Source organism: Arvicanthis niloticus, chromosome 8, assembly GCF_011762505.2.
Source record: "Arvicanthis niloticus isolate mArvNil1 chromosome 8, mArvNil1.pat.X, whole genome shotgun sequence".
NCBI lineage: Eukaryota > Metazoa > Chordata > Mammalia > Rodentia > Muridae > Arvicanthis > Arvicanthis niloticus.
The window spans coordinates 52,855,811-52,879,860 of record NC_047665.1 but is presented as its reverse complement, the minus strand read 5'-3'; the positions used below and the strand labels follow the sequence as shown (position 1 = coordinate 52,879,860).

General features: G+C 45.1%; 1 protein-coding gene across 2 annotated transcripts in view; it reads right to left on the bottom strand.

The window, feature by feature from the left end:
• Pfkp (phosphofructokinase, platelet) overlaps positions 1-22,063 on the bottom strand; it is a 65,100-nt gene extending 43,037 nt beyond the window's left edge. For both annotated transcript variants that reach the window (XM_034509929.2, XM_034509930.2), the window contains exons 1-2: positions 21,492-22,063; positions 6,936-7,009 (exon numbers count right to left, since the gene is read on the bottom strand). In XM_034509929.2, coding sequence (XP_034365820.1) covers positions 6,936-7,009; positions 21,492-21,603 — 186 coding nt within the window. In that variant the 5' untranslated portion in view covers positions 21,604-22,063. The remainder of the gene's footprint in view (positions 1-6,935; positions 7,010-21,491) is intronic.
• Positions 22,064-24,050: the final 1,987 nt, after the last annotated feature.

The following is a 24,050-nucleotide window of genomic DNA, read 5'->3' as shown; positions in this document are numbered from 1 at the left end:
ACAGGGTATGTGCAGGTGAACAGCCCCCTCAGGAGACATCATGTGGTGATGCAATACAGCTCCACCCTCAGCCACCACCGCTATTAGTTTTAGGCAGATGTAGGTTAAGTAGCTTAGGTATTAAGGAAGTTCCAATGTACAAATAGTTAAGTTAAAAATCCCAGAGGCATGCTTGAATGAGTTGTGGGTAACACTGCTTCAATGTTTAAGTACTGATGGGGCGGTATATGTGTGTGTGTGTGTGTGTGTGTGTGTGTGTGTGTGTGTGTGTGTGTGTGCACCCGTGTGCAGTGGAAGCCAGCATGAGGACAGGAGTGGCATTCGATGACAAGGACGCACCAAGAAATGTTTTCAAAAGTCAGGCCGGACAAGGTGACTTGGGTGACTTGTTTTCAATTCAAGGCATCCTACCCACTGGCTTTGTCTGTGCATGTCAAGAGCATGAGAATTACCCAGGTTACAGCACAAAATCACTTCTGTGCTCATTTCTCCAGGTGTGGGTCCACCATTGAGTGTCCAGGCTGTCGAGACAAGTACACTTCAGAATAAAAAGAGCAGAGGCTAGAAAAGGGGTTTGTGAATTTTTCTGTCACAAGCTTAACATTTCTCCCTTGAAATGCCAGGAGTTGGGAGTGCGTTCGTTCTACAGGAGAATAAGAATTGCAGCCAAGTAAGGAGTGGGGAAGAATCTCCATTGGAAGGGGCGGAAACAGTACCAATCCACAAGTTAGCATAAAACCTTCTTTTCCTTTCTTTGACTTTGGTCTTTCTATTTTATTTATTCAATTGGGGACAGTCTCATGCAGCCTGGAATAGTCTCAAACTTAGAGGGTGCCCTCAAAACTCCTGTTCTTCCTGCCTGCACCTCCAGAGTGCTGGGATCACAGGGGGCTTCCAAATTTACACCACTATGCTGGGATCAAAGGCAAAGTAGCAAGCATGCTAAGTGAGCAGGCTCCCACCCGCCTGCGCCACATTCCCCAGCCTTCATTAGGATATAACTCAGGCAGGCTATGGTGCTCAGGGCCTGAAACAGGAGAAGCTAGTGACAGGCTAATCATTCATGTTCAAGATGAAAAGCCAGGCTGGTATAAACCAGAAATAGACATGTCAACTGAAGGAGACAAGGACAGCAGAGACCCTCGGACCTCTGGAGCCACAGGGAAGATGACGTAGGTTCCATTTTGGTAGATCTGTGAGGTCATGACAGTATCAGAATTTGGGATTAAAATTTAGGATAGCAATAAGATTAGCTGGACTTTGTTCACAGTGTGGACAGTGAGAGATAAGCTTGGACAGTATGTATAAACAGCTGCCAATAAATATACAATATCAAACTGCTAACTCTTTTATTTAAAGATAAAAGCCCCTTAGGGTACCCTTTTTATAAGTAAGTCTCTAAGAATGGTTCTTTTAAAATCTGCAGAGAACCATCAACAATAGGACATTAAACTCACACAATAAACTAAAGGCAATGAGAATCCTGTCTTCTTCAGCTAACTTTTTTTCCTGTCCTGGGTTGGACCAACCTTATTCAGGGCAGCCTGCTCTGGACTTGATCTTTCCTACAAAGTCTTTATTGGTTTTGTCTTAACACTACAATGGAGCTACGGCTTCCTGTGGGCTGTTAAACCAAAAAACTTAAGAGCAATTAAAACAAATAGGAGGAGAAGAAAGTAATGAACAATCATCTTGCTACATAAGAAAAAGTGGGTTAACCCACCAACCCATCCCATCTCTCCTGGAATAGAGCCCAAGGGCTGCACACACTCCACACGCACCACACGTACGCCTGACCCAGATCCACGGGCCTGCAAAACAGCAGCCAGACGGAACAGCTTAGCCCAAGCAGGTACCAGGCTTTTGCCAGAAATTCCAGACTTCTCAGGTTCATACATTTTCCACGCACTTTCAGAAGAAGAGAAGAAAAAGGGAAAGGGGGAGGAGGAGGAGGAGCGTGAAGAGAGGAACAGGAGGACTAAGAGGAACAGAGAAAGAGGGGGTGAAGGGACAGGGAGAATAACCCATTATTTAACCAATACTAATCTGTTAAACTGTTTCAATCTTCTGGTAACCTTGACAGTTCTAAGCAAACTGAGAAACTAGAGTATACATTGTTGTTGTGTTTTATAAAAAAGAAAAGGAAAGCCAGGGAGAGGTATGGTGTGGTGGAAGTGGGTGCTTCTGCAGGCCCATGCTGAGGCATTCCTTCTCCCTGAGGTGCCAGCTACGTGAAGGGTGTAGAATAGAGTTTATTTAGGGTGTGAGAAGGGGAGTTGAAAGGAGTAGTAGACACAGAGAAACACAAGGGGGGGGGGGGAGAAAGAGAGTAGAGGCTGGCTATGCCCAGAGGGGGGAGGGGGAATGGGAAGAAAAGAGACAGAGGAGGAAAAGGGTAAGAGAGCAAGAGAGTAAGAGAGAGAGAGGAGGGGGCAAGCAGCCCCTTTTACAGTGAGTCAGGCATACCTGGCTGTTGCCAGGTAACTGTGGGGCAGAGAGCTTAGAAGAAATGCTAGCACACATGAAACAACAGGTTGGGACAAATCACTAAATGATGCTTAAAAACATACTCCTGAGCACCTTTTGCATTCAAATCAAATAGCTTGAGAATAGCAGTCCTTAATGAGAGACAGGGACTGTACCTCCAGGGAACACAGCCATCCCAGAACAATCTTGACTGTAAGAATTATTGGAGGAGTTATAGGAGGTTTCTCTGGCATTGAAGAGGTAGAAGCAGGATGCTCCCTAACACCTTGCATTGCACAGTACCTCCACTGCCCACCCCTGAATGATCTATCCCATCGCTGCTTCCACACAGTGCTGAGAGAAGCCTCAGCACTGGGTCAGCTCATGATTCCCAGAAGGTCAGGAAGTACATCAGTTCAGTCACATGCCTCGATTCTGTGCCTGGCGGAGAACCAATGGAGTCAAAGGCAAGTATGTCTTCTTACCCTGCAACCAGCCAGCAGCCAGCCTTTTTGGAGCTAGTGCTCAAAACTATTCCACATGTTTTCTACCAGTGAGGGAGAGAGATGAAAGAGCTTTGTTTTCTTCCTTCCCTTTTTTTTCTTTTTTTACCCATACCTCTCCACCACCCCATTTTTTTTTTTTTTTTTTTTTGAGGTTTGGAGGCAAGATCTTATCCGAGGCTGGCCTGGAACTTACTAGGTAGCCAAGGATACCTTTGAACTCCTGAAGCTTTCCTGCCTTCCTTCATCAATATCCAGTACAGAGAGTACACCCAGGGGTCAAAGGAGGACACCGGACCAAAGCGTTAATGCATTCCTTCCCAGGCCCTGACTAGGCTGCTTTCTCTGGATCCACAGTCACCTACCTTATCCCTGGAAGAGGTGTGCTAGGATTCTAAAGGTTTGAATTGTCAAAGGCAGCTTGGATATGACTGCATGTGTGACTCAGAGTTACCAGGAGCTCAGTAAAGGCCATCCCTGTAGGTGTCAGTTTCTATACAGAAAGGTACAGGCCCTCACCACAGGTAAGCTGAGCCAAGATCAGCCTCATTCCAGGTCACCAGAGCTTTGCTGTCAAGCAAGTGCATAAAAGCTACCAGATGTGGGGGTTCTTTCCGTGTTTTAAAATTACGGAAGCAGGAGTTTTACATCTACAGTGGGTGGTGGCGCTCCACATTGATTCAACTCAGGCACTGCTTACTGCTACTGAAGGAAAGAATCTTATGCATGTGCCAAGTCCTACAGCATCATTGGCCTCTCTCTCTCTCATAACGAGGCTTCCCGAGTCTCAGACTGGACATTTACTCATTTCCTGCAGCTCACCAGCCCCAGGGTTCGAAGAGTGCTTGAGCCAATCTAATAAACCCTGTCTTACAGTTATGTGTTGTTGGTTCTGTTTCTCTAAAGAGCTCGGAAAACAACACTGTGGAGGATAAACCTGGTTAACCTCAAAAGAAAGATCAAATGTCTTCCGTTGTAGGCTGACAAGATATTCTCCCTCTCAATTCTTTAATTTGTGAAATGTGACTGAAATGAGTCTGATAGACACAGGTCTGGATTTATGTAAATATAACCAGAACTCAGACATAAAAGACAGACAGATAAAACAGGACTCAACAGAGCAAAGTACAGACATACAAGACGCAAGAATTATAAACACAGGCATCTGAGGAGCACTGAGATCTCATCAGTTTCTAGAAAAGTTAGCCCCTCACACAGACATCATCTTGTCATCTCTTCCCCAACTAACACTCAAAACAGAGTTGACTCTTTATGGAACAGTGGGCTTCTCAACATTGTTACAACTGACACGTGGGGCCAGCTGATTCTTCAAGGTAGAGGGGGCTGCCTTGTCCATTTTAAAAGGTGTTAGGCACGGTTCTGTTGTTACCTCCTAAATGCCAGGTACAGTCATCTCTCTAACAATAAGATTATCAAAACTGTCTTCAAGCAATGGTAACTGTCCTTCAGTATAAGTCAGACCCTAGGTATGCTTGTGGGGGGGCGGGGGGGTCACACGGCTAAGCTCTTTCTGTCACTGCAAAGGACTGAAAAGTAATTTGGGGAATGCAAACTGTTTGGGAGAGCATTCAGTTTGACTATGAAATAACAGAAATAACTTCCTTCCTTCTGTCACACACCCTACTGAGTCCTCAGCAAGACCAAAGCAGTGACTCATGTGGAACTTTCTACTTTCCACTAGGTGCTCAGCTGCATGCAGCAAGAGCAGAGGACACTAGGGCTGCGGCCTGTGTAAAAATCACATGGGTTCCTGGGAGGACATTCTGCAGACTCTAAGTCGCTAGTAAATTTGAAAGTGCTGCTAATTTTAACAGGAAACCTCACCCGGCACCGCATCAACCCCAAAGAGCTCACGAAAGCCATATTTACTTATTAAGACTGCTCTCAGGCCAGAATGCAGTTTTATCTCAATGCTCAAGGCGGGGGGGGGGGGGGGGGGGAACAGGGAGAGAGGGGGAGGGGGAAGAGGAGAGGGAGAGGGAAGGAGGAAGAGGAAGGCTGGGGGAAGGGAGACAGAAGCTACCTCTGTGTTCACAGGCAAGCTCTGAAACAGAAGCAAAAGGAACAATGTCAATGTCCAACTGAAATAGGGGGGCTGACACTTGAAACCCTAATGGATAAGTCAATATTCTCCCTGTAGACCCTGACACCAATCAAACCCTCAGGGAAGGAGGAAGAAGAGGAAAAAGGCTTATGTTCTATGTGGCAGGGATCCTAATCTGTGCTTACACCTCACCAACCAGAGCAGCAGTCAGGATCACAGCCCAGGAATGGAAATTCACAAGGCAAATTTGACCTTCACATGTTGCAAACGGTAAATGCTAATGCAGTCTGAATGGACTAGGGGATAGAACCACTGCAAACTGCCCAAACCTAATAAACAAATATCGCACAGTCACAGATTTTGAAAAGCAAATTAAAACCCAAGGGTTGAGGAAACCTTTCCCAAGCAAATGATAAATACACAGTGCAGCCATTTCACAAAAGAGATGTTTGCGTATACTAGCATTGTGACACCCGTCTGCAGGGATCTATGTCATCACTTGGGAGCTGGTGGAATTCAGAATTAGGGTTGGAGGGGCTTTCAGAAAATGCTTCTTCAGCTAGAGGTATCCACCACATTGGCCATGGCTTTTAACCAAATGATGCCATTATCTATGGACCAAGGCATAGATCCACAACACATAATTGTAAATAGTAATGTAGAACTAAAAGGGTTCTGACAGTTTTTAAGTAGTGAGGAGTAATCTAAATGGGCCAGTGACATAGGAAGCTTACACATTAGTTTAATGGAACATCACCCCCACGTGACTCTAGGGCAATTCCCCTATCTCTCTGCCTCCTACCTTGTCATAGTACTAATGGGATTACAGATGCCTGTGACTATAGTGGCTTCTACAAGGCTTCTGTGGATTCACATTTGGGTCCTGATACTTGTGTAGCAAGCTCTTACCCAATGGAGCCATCTCCTCGGCCTTGAACTGATCATTTAAAAAACAATTCTCCATTTTTAGCTCCATTTTACAAATATAAAAGTAAAATCGTATTCCTTATAGTTCTGGAGATAAAGTGGCTCAGTACCTGGTGGTTCCTTCTTCATGTGCTACATATTTCCTAAGCTACCAGGGCCCCAGGCACAGGAGACAAAGCGCAGTTTCAGAATGGCTAGTTATTGCTACTTGGTTTCAGTTTGTGTTAGTACTGGAGATAATGGAGTTAGTTCATTGTCGCATTTTCATATATATTTCTCCTCATTCATTCCTCTCCTCTCCCATGGGTCCTCTTACCCCTCTTGCAACCTCTCCCCCAACATCTCTCTGCGGTCCTCCTGTCACAGGCACCTTCTCTCCCCTTCCTGTTCTAACCCTTTAGATGTCTTAGATGTCTTCTTACCATCATAGTCTCCTTTCTAGTTTCATATCACACACACACACACACACACACACACACACACTTCAAATCTAAGTTCTGCAGGAAAAAAAATGTGTTCATCTTTCTGAGGCTGGTTTCTTTCACTTAACATGAGGATTTCCAGTTGTATCCACTTCCAGGCAAACTCATGACGTCATTTTTATTTGTGCACTAATAAAATTCCATTTAACCCAGATTCTTCACTGTGAAGCCAAGATATGACCAGGCGCTAGGGTGTGGCACCGGCTTCACGTTAAGGCTGGAAAGCTCAAACGGGTTGTCTTTCCATTTCTGGCACTATTCTTTGAAATCAGCTCACAAGTTGGACATCCTCAGAATCACTGACCCAGTATTCAAGACCAGGAAGTTGATCCCAGCATGACTTTTGTGCTGTCTTATCTCCTTCTCCCTCTCACTTCTGGCCATCAGCCAAGGGAGACAGCAAGAGAGAGACCTGTGAGCTCAGGGCTGTGAGCAAGTGGGCGGTGCAAATTCCTGAGTTAGAGACACCACCAATGGGAAGCGAGCACTGACCTCATATATAAGGTACACTTTGGCCCCTGTGTAGATTCCCATGCGCACTACAGCACGGACAGCAGCATTCATGCCTGTGGAAGGGAGAGAATCAGTTGTCAGTAAAGAGAGCTTTAGGCTGGTTCACCAAGACCTAAGTAAACTGCATAACTGCCAGTGCTTCTGTTTCCTCGTGGGCTGTGACTATGACAACATACCTCAAGGATTAGTATAGTGAATACAAACACAGGGTACCACGTTACCCAGTATATTGGGGCTCATCTAAGGGTGGGACTCACATTGAAAGAGCCTGGAATATTTTTAGTTCAGAATATCACTCATCAACTTGCTGTGTGGATTTTCCTTTTTTGAGACTAGCTTGAGGCTGAGTAAAGCTTCCAGCTGCTTAGCCTACTGAGTGCTAGGATAGCGGATGTCCGCTCTGCAGTACAGAATGAATGTTAGGCAATTCCAGACAAACACTACGAAAAACAGAGGGCAGGTATTGATGGCCAGATTCAAAGAAATTCATAATGAAGGGGGCAATGGGTCTGCGGCTTGAGGAGAAGCTATCCCTAGCTATCTATGTGATTAAAAAAAAAAAAGTCTTAATTATAAAACAAGTTATGCCATTTTTGTTTGTTTATTTATTTATTTACTGGTTTTTAAAGACAGGGTTTCTCTGTGTAGCCCTGGCTTTCCTGGAACTCACTCTGAAGACCCGCTGGCCCCGAACTCAGAAATCTGTCTGCCTCTGCCTCCCAAGTGCTGGAATTAAAGGTGTGCGCCACCACTGCCCCACTAAGTCATGCCATTTTTATTAGAAGAGAAAATAAGACAATCTCCATACGTCCTCAAGAGACACCAGAGGTATTTCCACACTTAAAGAACAGCAGCGAACAATGCTGTTCGAAAAGGCAAGAAGCTCAGTTGTAGTTTCCACTGAGATAACAGCTTTTGGAAACTGAAAACTGGCTTTAGCAGCCTGCCCGTGGCATAACAGTTGAAGGATCTTGCATCATCTTAGCTCAGGGTCAAAGGCCCATCAGGAGAGAAGGAACAAAGTATAAGAAGAACCATGCCCAGCAAGGATTGAGCCTTCAGCCTCAGGATGAAAAGCAACTGGGCTCTCAGCCAAGGTCCTCCGAAACCACCATTCTCTCCAATTCTCCCATCCTGTGTCTTGAAGTTTGGGGAGACAAATCTCAGATGTAGACATGCTATACTTCAGAAAGGTAACAAAGGGATGGTTTAACTGAATAAGTACACAAAAGGACTGGGAGCTGGGGCAACAGCTGTCCACAGAGTCCATGCCTCAGAAGCATGAGGACCTGAGCTCTGAGCCCTACCATCCATGGAAGGAGCCGAGCACAACAGTGCACCTATACTCCGGACAACGAGGTGAAGACAGGAGGATTACTGGAAATTGGGAACTAGCTATTCTGCCCATGTCAGTGAGTTGGAGATTCATCAGCAAGCCTTGTCTCAAAAACTAAAGTGGAGACACATTAAGGAAGGCACCAGGCCTCTGGCCTCCACAGTAAATGGGTACATGCCCACACATACATGTACACACATTTTCCTCGTTTTTTTACTCCTGCAAACCATTTAGAAATATGCACATGCCTTTATCATGTAAAACCGGTCTCAATTTTGTTTCCCATTGAAATCGTATTTTGGAAGCTGAAGACTTAATTTGAGCAGTCCTCTTTGGCATAAGATATCCTGGATGGCTGGGCAATCGAGGCACATTCCTTTAATCCCAGCCCTCAGAAGTCAGAGACAGTTGATCTCTGTAAATTCCAGGCCAGCCTGGTCTACAGAGTGAGTTCCAGGACAGCCAAGGCTACACAGAGAAACCCTGTCTCGGGGAAAAAGAAAGATATCCTGTATCGTTTATTTTGGCTTATAATTTCACGTAAGGAGTCAGCCATGAAGGCACCCACCCCTTAAAATACTTGGTAAGGCGCTCAACTGCGGCGTCCTACAGTCTCATCCTTGTTCTTGGACTCAGCAATATGTTTGAAGAGTTTTCTGCCAAGAGAATGACTGTTTTTCCAGAGATACACATACATGTGCCAAGCTCCTACTCTGCAAGGGTCCATGGGAAGGAAAGCCAAACTGGTGTGGGGGAGGGAGGACTCCTGGCCACACCCTGAGGACTCTCCTGCTATCTAATGTCATTGAGATTGAAGTTCCTGACAACTGCAGGAACTTCAGCATCATCTTGACCCGTGCTCTCCCATTGTGTCTCTCCTTTAACTTCCTAGTTCTGCTTCTCCAGTCCCCCCACCCACCGCCACAGACAGAACTGCTTGCCCCTCTGTAGCCACAGATATCTACTAATAACACAGGCATCCTCCAGGGGAAGGGTGAGCTGTGTTTGTGTGTTGGCAGAAGGAACAAGATGGCTGAGAGTAAAAAGAAAAGGAGGAAGCTGAGTGTGATGGGAAGATGACTGATTCCTTCTAGACTCCGCAGCGAGGAACAGAAAGAAACGTGCAACCACTTCACATGGGAGATTTTCCTGATGACCTCCAACTCACCAGGAAAGAACATGCTTACACTCCAGCAAGTGACCTCAGGCCCAAGGCAGGCTTCCTAAGACTGGGGCATATAAATTGTATCCCTCAGGGGCTTCTCTGGTGGAGCCTTGAGAGTTTGTGATTCTTCCTGGTTCTTGGCTGCTCCAGAATCCTTTGAGAGGCACATCCCCAAGACCTGGGAGCTTTCATTCATTTGCAAATTAGTCTTAAGTTAAACACCAGGGATCTGCCACCCAAGTCCTTTGGGTGGGATTCTCTCAACTGACTCTAAAGGCAGCAGTGACCTGATGGATCCCCACGCCCAAATAGTGAGAGGGCTCAGCCAGGACTGAACTTTCCCAGGGAAGCCTGGGGCTCTCTGTAAGATACTGACTAGCAATGGATAACGACATCAATCAAATGGGAAGTTGTGATTTCAGTTTTCCCTGTGCTTTTTAACATAAAGGCTTCCGGTTTGTTCCCATACTTCAGAATCCTCAAAGGCCAGTTTCAGACAATGCCTACTGGAGCCAGAGTCCTGTTGAACTGCTAAAGAGACTTTAGCCTCTTCCCAACTCCCACACCCACCCCCTGCTTTGAAAGGAATACAGTTAGCAGGGAAGAGGGCTACATCAAGATGGGCTCCCTTGGGTGGAAGAGCAGAGTGACATTAACCCCAGGAAGGTTCAAAGAAGGCCAGACAGCAGGCCAGACAGCGATCAAGGAGCGAAGAAAGAAACCAATATGTAGACAGGCATCTTTAGAATTTGGGTTTTATAGTCTTCTGGATGAACATCTGTGTTTTGTCATTTGGCTTACGGCTGTTCCTGTCCTTGGCCACCTGGTCATTTGGGACAAAGAGCAGATTCAAGAGTTTCCACTCACACTCAACCTACTGTTTTTTCCAGAACATAGTCTTCATTCACTCATTTGTTTAGGTTTTATAGTCTGACCAGGGAATCAAAACAACCTTCCTGAGTGTTTCCATGGGGGAAATGTCATCTTCCTCCACAGCAATAAACTTAGTGTTTCGAAAGAAGTCTAAATTCCAGCCCAGTCCTCCCAGGTTTGGAACCTTCTTGGCAGGAATAAAGATAATCTGAAGGGACATTGGTGCCCCTCTCTTTGTTTATCAGATTATAAAAAAAATGAAATTGGAATTTCCCTTGGAATCTTTTGTATAAGGAGAAAGGCTGGAGCCTGGTGCCAGCCAGAGAGTAGTTTTCTCTCAGAAAGATATGCACATAGTTCTTCTAAGTTGTTAGAATACTTTGCAGGTACGAGGGTATGGTGGCACATGCCTTTAATCACCGCACTTGGAAGGCAGAGACAATCGTATCTCTGTGAGTTCAAGGCCAGTCTATTTTAACAAAACAAGTTCTAGGACAGCCAAGGTTGTTATACAGAAAAACTTGAAAGAAAAAATGAACATCTTCCAAGAGGTACTGTTGCCTAGACAGAGGTAAGTCACCAAGGGGCGTGGCCACACTGTTTAATTTGGCACATTTCTTGACTTCAATTTAAGCCTAAACTTGGAAGGTTTTCAGGACCTGGAAGACAGACTTGTGGTAAGGTGTGGAGATCTATGAACTTTGTTTCTCCTCAAAGGTGTGGTCACTTTGAATAAATCTCCATCTGCTTTTCACTATTAGTGTGTTTAATTGGCTTAATGAGGACTGAGAGCAAGAGCCCAGTGTGGCACTTCCCCTAACTACTCCAGGAACAGGTACAATCTTCTCATAGAACTAAAACTAAAAAGCGGAGGCAACAGTGGTACTGTTAGGTGGGAGAAGTGTGTGTGTATGTATGTGTGTGTGTGTGTGTGTGTGTGTGGGTGTGTCTGTGTATGTATGTATATATGTGTGTATGTGTATATATGTATGTGTGTATATGTGTGTGTATGTGAGTGTGTGTGTGTATATATGTGTATATGTGTATATATGTATGTGTGTGTGTATGTGAGTGTGTGTGTATATATGTATGTATGTGTATATGTGTGAGTACGTGTGTGTATGTAGGTGTGTATGTCTGTGTATATTTCTGTGTATGTATATATGTGCATGTCTGTGTGTGCATGTGTATATGTATGTGTCTGTGTGTATGTATGTATGTGTGTGCATGTGTGCGTGCATGTATGTGTCTATGTGTGTTTGTATATGTGTATATGTGTGTGCATGTGTGAGTGTATGTGTATGTCTGTGTATATGTGTGTGTATATGTGTGTATATGTGTATGTGTATATATATGTGTAAGTGTGTATGTCTGTGTATATGCATGTATGTATATGTGTGTGTATGTATATATATATTTGTATGTGTATATATGTATGTGTGTGTAACTGAACAGAGGTATGATGGAAGAGGTAGACACAGTATCAAACAGCTTCTCCCTAAAGCCCAGTAGAGGAGAAGCAGCAGCAGCCTCACTCCTTTCCTTGAGGCTGGAGTCTTTCATTCAGAGGCCATGCAAAGATACCTTAGGTAAATGTCTACTTAGAGGGTACTGCCAGGCAAACGTCCCCCACTGCAAAGGCTTCCTTTGTATTTCTGCTCTGATAACACTTAAAGCTGTAAGGCCTGTGAAAGAGACTGTTTGAGATGCATATGTGTGTGTATGAGTGTGTATGTGTGTATATATGTGTAAGTGTGTATGTGTGTGTACATATGTATGTGCGTGTATGTCTGTGTATATATGTATGTATACACATCCAGCCCCTGCACATGACCTACAGATACCTATTTACAATCCTCCATCCCATAAAGTAGTACAAATATTAAATACCAACTAATAAAACAAATTAAGGACAGGAAAAGCACTCTGCCTAATATAATCCTACTATAACTTGGGTTTATCCTTTTTCCATCTTAGGGATCGGAAGAGTATACCAGTCTCCTCACTGAACCTTCTGGCAGCGCATGTCTATTCCACAGTACTTACAGTCATTCACTTAGTGACTCCCATTATACACATTCCTTTTGGAAAAAGAAAGTCAAGGTGGCTCAAAGGGACTACTAGTTTGTCAAAGACCTGGTTGTGAGGATCTGGACGGATGACACGAAGGTGAAGAGCCAGTCGTACTTCTACAGAAGAGACGAGTTTGGTTCTGAGCACCCATGGGTTGTGACCCACAACCACTTCCAGCTCTCAGGATGCTACACCCTCTTCTGGCCTCTGCAGCAACCCACACACCTGTGGCATTCATTCGCATAGACACACATACACATAAACAAAGCAGAAAGGTCCTTTTAGTAGGTGGACATAAAACATCCCCTACATTATTCTTGCTACTGTAGTTACTTATTAAGCTCTGACACTAAATGATATGGATGGGGCGTGTATGGAGAAAAAGAATCCAGGAAAAGCCTGGCTCCCTTGTGGTTATCAAGCTGGGAGGCACCCTGGCCCCAGGTCCAAGAGTCAACATCAGATCTAGAAGGACGTTTTTCATCTGCCTGGCCATCACATGCACCTCCCATATATTTAGATTGAGAGTCTAGTCTTTGACAAGGACTATTGGGTAACTTTACTGACATAACAGGGGGAGACCTTGGCCCTCTGGAGCTTCGTCCAGTCAGGAGAGGACAAACCACAGTAGTGTAGGCATGATGATCATGCCCACCAATAATTTGGAAATTTAGCTCAGTTGCGAGAAGAAAGTCTGGAGACTCTGAGTTTGGCCTGCAACAGAAATAAATAAATGAATGAATGAATGAGAGACTGAGTAGACCATTCTGTTGGTAGAGGATGGACCCAAAAGCATACATCTGCAAACCCAGCAAATGGAGGAGGAGCCATGAAAAAAGGCTAAGAGCCCAAGAGCTTATAGTCAGCAAGTCTTGCTGAAACAGCGGGCTCCAGGTTCATACAACATAAAATAGACTGGAGAAGCGACTGGGAAAAATCTCTGATATCCACTCCTGTCCTCCACAGGTTTCCACACAAGCAAGAGCACCCATACACACATGCATACACAAAGAAAGACACAGACATACAGATACAGATACACACACACATGCACGCTGAGTGAATAAATAAATATAAAGTAGTATTAAACACTACTAAAATGGCCTAATTGCTAAAAAGAAAAATGACCAGCAGGGTGGTACAGGAGACTGGGAGCATGCAGGGTTAGGGAAGCTATAGTAGTTAACCAAGAGCTTCCCTGGAGAGTGAGCAGCAGTTGTTTGAGAGAGAAACTAAAGTAGAAGTTAGCCACACAGACAGATGGAAAATACTGCAGGCCCTGGGGTCAGAGGGTTCAGAGTGCGAGGTTCCCCACTGTCCACAGCAAACAGAGACCAACCAGTATCAAATGATCCCTGCTTATACTCAGAGCTTCCATACAAGCATGTAGAGTTCTTTTTTTAAAAAAATAAATTACATTTTAATTGTGTGTGTGTGTGTGTGTGTGTGTGTGTGTGTGTGTGTATTTTTGATAAAAGTTCCTCCCTGGCTATATTCTCTTATCATCTTTCCCCTCTCTCCAAATCTCTTCTTCCCAAATGTCCTCCCTCCCTTTCATGTCTTTGTGTATTTATACATATGTCCTGATAAGTGCAATTGGAGATCTCTGAATGAACGTGGGAGGGTATTTGATTGGTTAAGGTCCAAGTGTCAGTGGCTATCTATATCACTGAGGAATATGATCCCTGCCCCCCCCCCCCAACACACACATTTATTACCTACAACTCCTCTGAGAGAGTTGGGGTCTTATTAACAGCTCCTCCATCAATGATGGAAAGCCAACGGGCCCACCCTTGTGCCAGACTTGTCCAGTTAGATCCTAATACTCTGAGTGCATGGACAGTAGCCATATCATGACTGTCAGAGAACAGTTTATAGCATTCCTTCCCTCCAACCCCTGTTTTTACATCCTCTCCTATCCCTTGAGGAACTGATGACCCATTTTAGGGAGAATCTTTTAAATGTAGGTGAAGACACACCACTGTGGCTCCCTGACCATACTGTCCATCAGGGTAGCCTCTGGCCAAGTGTGTCTTGCCCAGATTTAAATGTTCTACTATAAGGGTACTTGCACACAGATTCCAGTCTTAATGTGGGAAAGAAAACATCAAAAAGGGGCTTGGAGAGATGGCTCAGCGGTTAAGAGCACTGACTGCTCTTCCAGAGGTCCTGAGTTCAATTCCCAGAAACCACATGGTGGCTTACATCAAAAAGCAGTGCAATAAGAATATTATAAAATACTGACTTACACAGACACAAAACCACTTTACCTCTGTTACTTTCATTAATGGGGCTACTTTGTCACTTATAATTACCAATGCAAACCTTGATGTTAATGGACAGAGCTGCTCTTGAATATGTACTCAATAATATGTATATAGCTTACTCGTATAGTGATCCTTATTAAACACTTGTAAATGCTCTCTATCAGGTTGTTGCTATTGTAAGTATCACTGAAAAGGATGTATTCTCCCTAGCCATGCTATACCTACTTCTTTCATATACGGTCATTACTGTTTCCGCAGATGAGTTCTTGTCTATCTTGTACCCCTACCTACTCAAAAGCCCTTCTGTTCCTTCCTAGGCTGTTTGTCCACAGTAGCAAGCACCCTGTCAGTCACATGTACCACCCCACCTCCTCAAGCCTCCATCTATAATTTCCTGTCTCTTCTGAGTCACTAAACTCCAGTTCTCTGCCTCTCTATTCCACAAGTGACCTTTATCAGAGGCAGCCAGTAACTCCAGCATGGCTTCCCCAGTTCACACTAGGTAAATCCAAAGTCTATATACCACATGGCCTGTTCTGGCTCAGACCTCACCGAAGACCATTTCCGCCCATCTCCCATGAGGGCTATGGCTCCCTGGCCTTGGGCTACTTCCTACTGGCTCATTCCAGGCATTTCAAGATTCTGATAGTGGCCTCTGTAAAAAAAAAAAGTAGCTTACCTCACTCCTGACTCCTGGTTAAGGGTCCCTCTTAGTTCCTTAGCCTCTGAGATACACAGTCCTTTGCATCATGTCGTAGCAGTAATGTCAAGAGGACTCCATGACTCTACCTAAGGTTTCACACATTACACACACTGTTCCTGGGTGGAATGGTAATACAAGAGCATAAACAATCTCAATAATAGTAAACCAGATTGGAAAAATACAAGACAGAATGTCTGCTTGGGACAACTGCACACCCACGCCTTTCAATGGTTTCTAATCAGAAAACTGACAGGGCCACACATTTAGATAATGGACACTATAGTATAGAATCCTCTCAGTCAAGATGCTGGCCAAGCTCACAGAACTGTCAACAGAGGGCAACTAGGTTGATGTATTAGGGGGAGCCTGGGCTTCTAAATAATTGCCCTGTTGATACCTGAATCTTGTGTGTGGTCCATAACCCACTGGGGGATGGAGTGAATAGTAGGGAACTCGTAGTACACATTTCCAGCCTTTCTGAGATGTACCCTATCATCATGTGAATCTTCACAGCATCTTTTAGGCCCTCCTGGGACAGAGCTGTTAGTGGTCCAGAACAGATTAGCCTTACCTTTTTGACACTGTTATCCTACTTTTGCCTGAAGACGTTAGGTGCTAAAGGGATGGGGGGTACAGGCTGCTGGTGGGGAGAGGAAATGGAGAAAGGCTGAGATGGGATATTCTGACTGCTTCACCTTGAAAATAAGAAAGATAAAGGCGGTGGATATAAGAAAATAAAGGCGGTGGCACGCGCCTTTAATCCTAGCGTTTGGGAGGCAGAGGTAGGCAGATTTCTGAGTTCGAGGCCAGCCTGGTCTACAGAGAGAGTTCCAGGACAGCCAGGGCTATACAGAGAAACCCTGTCTCAAAAATCCAAAATAAAAGAAAAAAAAGAAAAAAGAGAAAAGAAAAGAAAGGAAAAGAAAAGGAAGAAAGGAAGGAAGAAAGAAAGAAAACCCCATTGCCATTCTAGTACACAGAAGACAGGACCTATAAATAAGTCTTAGTCTAGGGAGACTGTTCCTCTACATTTTAAAACTTCATCTAGATAGGCAAAATTCCTATAATTCCAAACAAAACACAAGGTGTCAAAGCCCTAGAAATGCAGAAGCTGCAGGGAGGAACCCGGCTTCCACAGAGGGATTTGGTAACCAGTCAAAAGACCAGTCAAAGCTTGTTGAAGACTGTAACTCAAAAGTGACTCAGCTCCTTGCTGAATTCCGCCATCTGCTCTTGATCCAGAGTACTCTATTTAATTTAATAATGTAGTGATTGTGGTAGTGAATGCAGCTTTGTATCTCCACATCTGTCTTCAACCTTGTCATCTTATCTCTAATTCTGATGGCTTTTGATAGCAAATCAATAGATCAAAACTTGAACAGCCCCTGATTCCCAAATAAAAGGCTTCCTTTACAACCGAGGGCTTTGAGTTCTCACCAATGGAAGACATGCCTTAGGGTTTTACCTTACTTACTTATTCCGGAAAGCCAACAAAATATCTAGATTGCACTGGTCATAGGAACACATGCCACAAAAAGATACTTGTCCTCAGAGAAAAATGATGCACCAGGGCTTGGGGAGCAGCCCAACTGTAAAGCACTTGCCTGACTTGTGCAAAGCTCTGGGTTTCATCCTTAGCACCAGGAACTAAAAACAAACACTGTGTTATCATACAAAGCATCTACGCTGTGATGAACTTTGCCCTGTATTTTTGCTCAAATAATTATATTTTAACTTGGAAAAATCCACTCCAAGAACAGACAAGCAGAATGTTAAAATAGTATAAGTATACATGCCTGGGTACTTTGCTCACGTGCACATACACACAAAGAGCTGTTGAGGTCACATGTCTATTGTTCAGAAAGTCCTTTCTCATATGTTGGTGTCTCATACAAGCACAGTTATGGATAATGACCACCAGGGCTCTTGTGTGGTTGTTCAATGAACACAGACTTGCTTTGATATTCCCGGGGGAATCAATTTCAAGACCCTTTCAGAAACCAAACCAAGGAGTCTGAAGCCCATCTATAAAAATGACAGAAGTTGCAGGGTGGTGGCAGCACACCTCTTTAGTCCCAGCACTTAAGAGGCAGAGTCAGGCAGATGGATCTCTGTGAGTTCAAAGCCAAGTCTGGTCTACAGAGTGAGTTACAGGACAGCCAGGGCTACACAAAGAAATCCTGTCTGGAAAAGCAAAAAACAAACACAAATGACAGAAGTGTTCATGCAGCCTGACACATCCTCCCATATGCCTTAAAGCATCTCTGAATTATTTATCACAGCTAGGACATGCAAATGGCATGCACACAGTTATTATGCTGTATTGGTCAGGGACATGGTAGCAAAACAAGTTGGCTTTTTAGTCCATGCTACATTTAGAAACATACATTCAACCCATGTCTGTCATCATTTGCAAGTGTGAAATCTAGAAATACAGAAGGCAGAGTGAATAAAAGAACCAACTCAGCACCTGGGTCAAGTCTGTAGGTGCTTCTAACTGCAATTTAAAGTTCTTTAGAATAGTTAGTGGTTGGTACCTATTGCTCAGAGGCTGAAGGAGTAATTTTGATTAGTGAGGGTTTATTTCACCCGAATACAATACACATGTTCTCCCTGTCACTTGCCACTGATGACTCTAGGTGGGAGACAGTCAACAAATATCACAATGCTTGCTGCCTAAGGATACTGTGACTACAGTTGCACTACTCTCCAGTCAATAGCACCTTGTATCTGTACCCCAGCCAACAACACATTGTAACTGTATCCAGTCTACAGCCACAAGTTCTGGCCCTGACACTCAGTCCTTGTGAACTTCAGAAAACCAGTTCATCTTAAACTTCACTGAATCATGCATCAGATGGGGATAATTTCGTGCCCATACTACTTCAGCTTACCATACAACAAATGATCTTTAATGGCTAGCTAGTCTCAAAGAGCCCAAAGAGATTCGTGTAGAATCTAAGTAGGTGTTTTTAAATATTGTATTAATGTTGATGTCTCCATAAACAGTAAGACAGCTGAGCCTGCCCATAGATTCTGACAAACCTGAATGCCACCATACACTAGTCCTGGTGAGGCCACAACCTAATTTTTTAAATTACTACATTACTTAGTTGATTTACTTGTTGGGGAGAGGGGGTATGAACATGCCACTGTTTGCAGGAGTCAGTTTCCCCTTCCACCATGCGGAACTCAGAGACTGAACTCATCAGGCTTGTAAGTAAACACGAGCTCCCCACTGAGCCATCTCAGAAACCTGCCACAATCTATCCAAAAGCATTAATTATTTTTGTACAGGACTTAATACTGCCTGAAGGTCGGTCCTTAGTCATAATAAATAAACTTACCAACAAAGCACAGTTTTACAGGAGAGAGCCATGATTTAGTTAAGAGAATTCGGGGATGAGATTTCATAAAGCATCATTTAAGTTCTGCTACGACGATGAGGCATGAGCCTCATGGCCTTCCGGAGTCACTTATCTCTTTGTCAGTCTCTCTCTCTGCCCACCTCTTAAAATGAAGAACTCCGTACCCTGGAGTCATGTAATTAGGCACAGAGATGAGAACTGTAAGGCTTTAGCATATAAGATGTGTAGAATACATACTGTACTAGCTATGGCCACTTCAGTACAATATTATATCATCATTCTGTCAGTGTAAGATTTGAATTTGCTGCACCCTCCTCCCCACCTCTGGCTATGAACAAACTCTTCCCTCAGGAAAACTCAGGTACTGATGCAGTCAAGAGGAAGTGGTAAAAAAAAAAAAAAAAAAATGAGGGAAAAATAAATATCTTTCATCCCAGAAATAACACTGCTCAATCCAGGTCCTCTGTGCATATCTCCAGAATTTTACAGAATGAAAATAATACAGGTCCAGTATAGTACCACAATAAAACATGACTGTTTACTCAAGTTCTTAGAAAATCCAGGCTTGGGAAGTGAGTCAGAGCCGGCTGTGAGGGTGCTGTCAGAGCTCAGGTGTGACAAGGATAGTAGACACACCACCACCTGTTAAGCCAAGAGCAGCCTTCTTCCATGGATCTGATACTCTACTAGCCCAGCGATGTTCAAACGTAATTTTTGTTCTCAGAGACTCCTTTTCCACAGAAGAGGCCAAATGGATTTAAAAATCCAGATTCCCCAGTTCTCACCTGAGGTAGATCCAAGAGAAGCAGAAAAGAAAATGGAGTTTCTCTCAAATACCCTAGAATCTCACATGGTTGCACACGGGCTAAATATTTCAAGAACATTTTTGGACAGGGATTTCAAAATGATAAGTCATCAATATTGGTTTTCTAACTGGCCCAGGATGTTAATTCTGAAATAAAACCTTTATTGCTTAAGCTTGCAGCCCTAGTGGCCATAGCCTCTTCCTGTAGTGGGAGTGTCTTCCTATCTTGGCTTAGCAGGGTTCTGTGTAAGGATGCTATTTTCCCAGTCTCTGGTGTCTCACAGCGTTCTCTCTCTTGGAAACCAGCCCTATATGAGGAATCATTTATATCGAGTATCTCCTCACTAAAATCCTAGTATTACTTCAACCCTGCTTTCTGGGGAGGAAGGCGGGATTAGTGCCCTATGGTGACTAATGCTGCCATTGGCTCCTTTAAGATAATGGGAGGGAGAACACTTGGAGACCCCTCACTGGGCAGACTCAGCTTCCGGTGAACCTGATGCTCGGTGCCTCAGACCCCGCACTAATGTGAGTGAGCTGGTGTGGGAAACCTAGACCTGGAGCACACCGGAGACGACGGGCCCGGCATCACGTAGGCTCCCACGCCGGGCGGGGCGGTGCCCTAAGCAGCTCCCCAACCTGCGGCATTGGCGCCAGCCCCGCCCCGCTCAAGGGCGAAGGGAAGGTCATCCGTGGGGTGGGCGGAAGGCAAGGACACGGGGCACCAACCCTAAGCCTCCCCTCTTAAGCTGGCTCAGAACGAGGGAAAATAAAACATGGCATCTGGACTCATCTAGGGCAGAGGAAAGAACTGAAATCAAAAGCAAAACCTGGCTCAGGGAACTGTCTGCAGCCGGCGGAAACCTCAAGACTTGGAGGGCGTATACTCTATGAAAATGTAGGTCTTGCTTCTAGTGAGTGTCCCCATCAAGAAATCAGCATGAACTTGGAAAGCCCACTGTTCGGGAACCCCAGCGCCCCCACGTGCGCCCAGAATGATAGGCTGGGTCACGGTATAGTCACCCCGTTGCTCGTCAACATTTTAAGTATTCTCTTAGCTTATCAAATCCAAGCGTCCAGGAATCGAGTCCCTTCAGCCCTGAAATCAATCCTGTCATTGGGGAGAACAGGGAAGCCTGGAGCTGGTGCTCAAATGCGGGCTGATGACGTCCTGGAGTCCCTGCTTCCTGGTCTTTCCCATCCTGGAGGGCCTAGTGACCCATTTTAGTTTTCAGTTTTTTGACTACCAGGAAGGCGACAGGAGAAAATCTTTTAAAGGAGCTCCCTAGTGAAAACACTAGACGCTTCCTGGCAGCCAATGCCACACCCGGAGGGACCCCTGCGCGCCCCCCAGCTGCGCATCCCGCAATGCAGCAGTAGAAAAAGGCTGCCAGCACCGCGTGGGAGGCAGGACTGGGCAGTAGGTGCTGTGGGGACCCCGCTGTTTTTCCTACGAGTCGCAGGGATTAGGGTGGGGCGGGTGCTGTGGCATCCTTATCATCGCCCGGTACCTAATTCCAGGAAAGAGCGCCTGGCTGTGTCATATGACCCAGACACTAGGCGACCCCATTGGCCAGCTCAATTAATAATTTTGGGGATGGAAAACTGGTTCATCTTGGGAATGAAGGATCCTACAACCGTATCCTTTATCCTCTGCACCTCACCACGCAATGGGGTTCCATCCTCTATGGTCGCTCCTCAAACATCCTTAGTTGTTTCTAGCTTAGAGGGTTTCCCTATTCCTGAGCCAGTTCTCATCGGCTCTCATAGGTCTTTTTTCACGGAGCCCTTTCCTCAGCCTTTCTCTCAGATCCACGTCACCCAACGTTTCTCCCCAGCTCTCCCTCTCTTCCCACCCCGGTTACCCTCCGCTGCAGCCCTCTCTGACCGCCCTCGCCTCCCGCCCGGGCCCCGGAGACCGGCGAGAGAGCCGGTAGGAGCGCACCTTGGGCATCCCCGCCGCTGGTCAGGACACCGATGGCTTTGCCATCTCCAGAGAGGTGCTTCAGGTACTTCGGAAAGCAGCTGCTGGAGCTCGAAGAGTCATTGTCACCCATGATGAGGAGATCGACAGACGCCGGACGCTCCGGTACTCAGCAAGCACTGAAGACCTGGCCCACGCGCGCGCCAGCCTTAGAATTGCTGCCCCGCCCGCACCCGCAGGAGCCGCCCACCCCCCACCCAAGCGCCAATGGGCTGTGGCGATGGGCGGGACTCACGCAAGGGCGGGGCCTGTCGAGTCTAGGACTTCAGCACGCTGCAGGAGAGTTGAGAAGGATAGCGTGGAACCGCGTAGTGTTAGGATGCGGATGCATCGCTGTGGACCCTGAGAGGTGGAGTCGGGGTGTGGGGTGCCATTTCAAGTAGGGGATGGGGGAGGGGGCTCATCGCTGTGTAGGGAGCCTATAAGTGGGTGGCAGCGCAGCTACGGGGATGTTTCCGTAAGTGGGCGCAGAGCCTGCCAGCCCACCACGTTGGCGCAGTGGCTCGTGGGGCGCCTATCACCCCACCTGCTCTAGCTGTTAGGGTGGCGGTTGAGGGAGCCCAGAGGTCTGTGCAGTAGCAGAGGCACGCGCCTCACTTCCGGCAGTGTTCTTCCTGGCCTGGCAGTCAGAACAAGTAGGACGCTTCAGCAATTTTGTTCAATGTCCAGGATCCACAGAATCCTCCAGGTTCCGCTTCCACTCCGAAATTAGGAAAGGGTGTGTGAGTAGATCAAGTTGTGTCACTGAATGTAGAGAAGGGATTGGGTGTAGAAGACTGTCGGAAAGCCATTCTTAGACACACTCTCTGCAAGCAGGCCTGAGTTCTGGATAATCAAAAAAAAAAAAAAAAAAAAAAAAAAACTGGAGAAGGTGCAACAATAAAAAGGCTTGTCAGGTTCCGGTCCCTACCCAATGGAAGCCCTGCTCTTGATTTGTTAGTCAGAACCCAGAAGGTTCTATTAGATACTACAAAAAAAATAAAAAAATAAAAAATAAAATAAAACAAGAGGTATCTAATCTGTGGTTGATTTGGGGTTATTTTGGAGATAATACCTCCTGAGGATCCCTGTGCTGTTCTGGAGCTTAATCTCTAAAAGCACGCAAACCCCTTCAGCAGTCACCCCAAGAATAAGACCTCAAAAACAACCGAACTAATAGCTCACAGAAAGGATGGCAGCGCTGAGCCTCCTTGCTGTGCAAATGATACATGTTGAATACAAAGAAATACAGGAAACAAAATACCAAACTAAGCAAAGACAATACAGGGAATGTAATTTAGTCTTATTACTATTACTTCAACCCTAGAAAAAAGATGGAGGCACACAGACTTGTGTTTTCTAACTTACTCTTTAAGCTTCAAACATTTGTGGGGAGGGGACAATCTGCTGTAGACAAGGATGCATGAGGTCTGATCTCTGCCTTCTTGAATCAGTTGAGCAATTCCTGAAATCCCATGATCAACAGAAGTTGGCTGTCTTCAAGTCCCTCCCCACACCTTCCAACTTCTGGGAAAACAGCCAGGATATATATATATATATATATATATATATATATATATATATATATATATATAATATTTATATATGTATATATACACACACACAAACACAGTCACAGAGGTTCTCTAGATTATTATGATACTCAGTAAATTGGAGAACATCTGTTCTAATGGCTTGGTAATGGATTTTTCCTGAGCATCATTCTAAAAGGGAAGAAAAGAATATTGCTGGGTGCCTTGAAATTGGCTTGAGATGCCCTTGACCTTCCAAAAGCATTCAAAGCAGCACGGCCCACAGAGGTTTCTGTAGCTCAAGGCTCAAGGTGAAGCTCAGGGAATCTTAAATCATGCCTTTTTGAAGCAGACAATACTCTAAAAAGGAAGAAGGATAGTGAGTTTCCTCTGGGTCAAGTGTCCTATGTGTTCGGAAGTAATTGATACCTTTTAAATTCAGAGTCACTGACTATCTGTTACAAATCTGAAACTTGGGAAGTGTTATTTATATAGTACTAGTTCTAACACAATGTGCTAGATAAATTATGGCCAAGTACTGACTGGAGGTCTTTTGTGTCTTCCTCCTTCCCCTGCTGGCTCTGGCCCCACTCCCTCCAGCCCAAAGGTTTTCATTTATTTATATGAGTACACTGTAGCTGTCTTCAGACACCCCATAAGAGGGCATTAGACCTTATTATGGATGGTTGTGAGCCACCATGTGGTTGCTGGGATTTGAACTCATGACCTCTGGAAAAGCAGTTAGTGCTCTTAACTGCTGAGCTATCTCACCAGCTCTGACTGGAGTGTTTTTAAAAGGCTGCTATAGTTAGGAAAATTAAAAGAAAAAAAAAAAAAACAGGTTGAGAACAGCTGTTCTAGGTTTATCACAAGTAGACAGCTGAAGCCAACCTGGCACTTAACCATAATCTCTACCTGGGTGGTGCAGAAATCCCTCAGCCAGTAGGTTGATGACAATCACAGATTCATCCTAAATTCCGAGATGCTGAAATGGAAAATAGTTCCATTG